The 3569-nt window shown below is 36.8% G+C and overlaps 1 protein-coding gene across 1 annotated transcript in view; it reads right to left on the minus strand.

Annotated features, from left to right (window-relative positions):
* The window catches only part of LOC107630006 (GTPase LSG1-2), a 4314-nt gene continuing 1939 nt past the window's right edge, over positions 1195–3569 (minus strand). Inside the window, exons 5-7 of the mRNA XM_016332998.2 lie at positions 3288–3344; positions 2688–2767; positions 1195–2587 (exon numbers count right to left, since the gene is read on the minus strand). Coding sequence (XP_016188484.1) covers positions 1447–2587; positions 2688–2767; positions 3288–3344 — 1278 coding nt within the window. The 3' untranslated portion in view covers positions 1195–1446. The remainder of the gene's footprint in view (positions 2588–2687; positions 2768–3287; positions 3345–3569) is intronic.

The following is a 3569-nucleotide window of genomic DNA, read 5'->3' on the forward strand; positions in this document are numbered from 1 at the left end:
TTTTAAAAAGTATAATAAAAAATAGAAAAATTTAAGAATATATTTAAAATAAATATAAAGTGGTAGAGTATATGCCTTATCACCAAGTCTAACCAGAAATGATTTAGGGATACCCAATGATACTGAAAGTCCATATTCAAACCCATATAACTCATATCTGCAAAATGCTCAAGCTGCTCCTAACGAAGAGAACACTGAAGATCCGCTTAACTATTTACAAGATCCGGAGTGGATCTTAGAACAGTCAATTTGGCATGTGATGATACATCATTTTTCTGAGACGGTGATGAAACTCTTCCAAAAAATTATTTTAATCCATCCATTTACTAAAACAAATGTCCCCACTATGTATAATTATTGAGTGTACTAAAATAAAATAATCTCTGTCACGTGTCTAAGTAAAGTCAAAAAGAGATAAGGTTTATCTTTATCCTCCAACTAGCATTGTATAATAGGCTTGTTTAAATTATGTAAGATATTGTTATCCTTCAGAGACCTCTATATAAAGAGGAGCTCATATCAGTTGTATTCAGATCTCAACGAACATTGTAATATATCTATTTTTCCTACTTCACAACATGTTCTAAATTTCTTCTTTCTCTCTAAAAGCTTAGCTAGTGTTATTTCCTTCTTTCTTATCCAGTGTCATTAAGTATGCTCTGAGTTTGCCTTTGTGCTACAGAAAATCCTGCTCATCAGAATATGACACGGATAGAATTCATGAGAATTTCTCATAGTGGAAAAAGGACTTAGTGTTATAATACCAAGTTTTACTCGAACCCATTAAGATCTCACCCGATAAGGTAATTTATAGGGTGACAGGGATAAACAAAGGTGTTATAATTTCGATCTCCTGCAGTATTGAGAATAATTGAAATAAGGTGACAAAACAAAAACAAAAACAAAAGCAACTATCAATTTCAGAAACAGGAAAAAAATATTTTATTATTATAACGAGATAAATTTCTTTCGAATGGCAGACAGGCTTTCCCTTCGATTTGAGATTATCTACTTAAATGAACAAAGGATAAGAGAATAGTTTCTCAGCTTAGTAGTACCTAGTATCCTGTATCATTAGGCAATGCCTTGGTAGTTGGTACTACATTTTTCAAGTTGTAATTTACCTATCAAATTATTTTATTTTCAATCCTATGCCATCCAGACAAAAAGAGGGGGGGGGAGGGAGGAGTGGGGTATCCTATAACAGTGTTTTCATAACATTAATGTTGGAACAATAACTTATGGCAGTCAATACATAGGCACATAGCTTTCTCCCAAATAAAAACTTCCTCATATGTGGCAAGCCTCAGAGAGAGAAATTGCCTACAATGATCTATTTCTGCAATGCCTTACAAACAAACAAAACATCATTTCAACACCTCATAAAATGTACATGTGGTCAAACTAAGGTGATGTACAAAAATCATAGGGCATCATATAACCCGATCAGACCTTCGTAGGACCAGTATTTACTGGTTTCTGAAAGACTCCTGCAACCGGCATGCCATCACCATCATCATTCCCTGCCCTCCATGAACGATCCTTCTTCCTCTGAGGCTTCTTATGGTGCTTATGAGACGACGCCTTTGGTTTCTTGACAGTAACTTTCTTTGAAGCAAGTCCATTGGCCATGTCAAACGAATTGAGGTCGTCCAATATGTGATCAAGATTTGGTGTAACCTCGCTCTCAACATCTGAGGACTGTTCAATACCAGATGAATCTGACTCATGCAAGTTAGCCAAGTCATGTTGTCCCATGTGATCTTCCACATGCAGCTCTTCGTTTAACCTACCCGGGGGCAATTGGAAGTGAGGCAGCTTCCCATCAATGTAATCTTTCAGGATCTGACGAGCAGCCCTAGTTTCATCAGGCAGCCCACTAGAGGAGACATAGCCACGAGATGCACAATATGCTCTCAAAAGCTCGGATGCCAAAGGGGGCCGGGATTGTGGTTCATACGGCTTAGGCTTTGGAAGAGTGATTTTATAAACATCCTCTATGACATGTCTTGGGACTCTATTGGCTACAACTTGGACAGACTCCCTGTGTTCAGTCATCCTATCGATAGGCAGCACTCCACAAGCAACCATCTCATATCTGGAGCTTGAGAATGACGGAAAAACTAATCCAGGGCAATCACAAAGGGTAAGTTTGTCAGAAATAATTAATGTCTGGAAGTGCTTTGTTTTTCCCGGAGTAGAGGTGACACCAGCCCTTTTTTGACCGACAAGAGCATTGATGGTTGAACTTTTCCCCACATTAGGATATCCAACAAATCCCACAATTACATTACTTGATGATGAATTACCAGCAGCATTTTCACCCGATGCTTTGATGTTAGATGGCCCTGTGTCAGAGGAGCTTGAATTTCTCCTCATTTCAACAATCTCTTCTGCCTCTGATTGTAAACGTGCCAAGAGCTCATCCCTTCCATATATCTTTGTATCTGGGTTATTGGTTCCCCCAGTGTTAACAGCCTCCTGAGATGAACCCAGCTTTTTGCATTCCAGAGCTGCAGAAGCAGCTTTAGCAGACCAGAAAATGAACAAAATATCATGAGCACGAAAGTATTCTGCCCACTTCTCTCTGTAGAAGAAAAAGGGAAGACAAAATCAGATTCTAAGCAAGATAAAAAGTAACGTTCAATGATCTGATACCGTATAAACCCTAAGTGGGACATTTGGACCTGATAGAAGCAGGTAGAAGATCTGCCTTATTAATCAAAAGCAGAGTGCGTTTATGCTCATCAACCTCTCGTGCATAAGCCTGTCCCAAAGTAAAGGCAAAGAACAACAGATCATGCATGGCATACATAACACAGAATGGTTCTTACAACAGATAAGGATGCTTCAGAGTAAGATAAACAGATCTAAGACATATATCTGGCAAAAATCAAAGTTGTGACTTCCTTGAATGTCCCGACACTAAAGCTGCTGCAAAAGAAATCCAGTACAAACATTTTCTATATTTATTTATTTTTTTAAGAGGAATTATTAGAATCCTAATTCATCCTCCTAATTATCCACCCAATACTTAAATGAGTAAAAATTCAAATATATATGCTATTTTTGAAAAGATAAAAAAAAATTCAAAATTTTCTTTATTAGAAGTTAAGAAGATAATTAGAAAGATGAATTATGGCTTCCGATCATTTTTCATGTTGTAACCTTCAGTCATAGCTTAGATAGTCAGGTTTGCTACAGAGCTAGTGAACTCTACTCCAGACTTGTCAAGTAAGCATTCCTTTGAGGAAGAAAAAAGACCAAAATACCAAAAAGCATATTACCTCAAGATCAGGACAGCGATAGAACAGGGGATCACGAGAATCGACCACCATAACAAGCTGATAAGAAAGTGTGAGAGGGTGAGGTTATAATCATCAATAATTCTTGCACATAAAGAAAAAACAAAGAGATTTAGCAGAAAAAGGTTAATGCATTAACTATATTTCTATACAAATACAGTATCTGAAATAATTAAAAACAGAATTATGAAATACTCTCACGGTAAATACCCTTATGAAAGTAGGTAGAAAATAATACATTTACATTAATTTCAGAGGGATAAC

The sequence above is a fragment of the Arachis ipaensis genome, chromosome B03, assembly GCF_000816755.2.
Source record: "Arachis ipaensis cultivar K30076 chromosome B03, Araip1.1, whole genome shotgun sequence".
Taxonomy (NCBI): domain Eukaryota; kingdom Viridiplantae; phylum Streptophyta; class Magnoliopsida; order Fabales; family Fabaceae; genus Arachis; species Arachis ipaensis.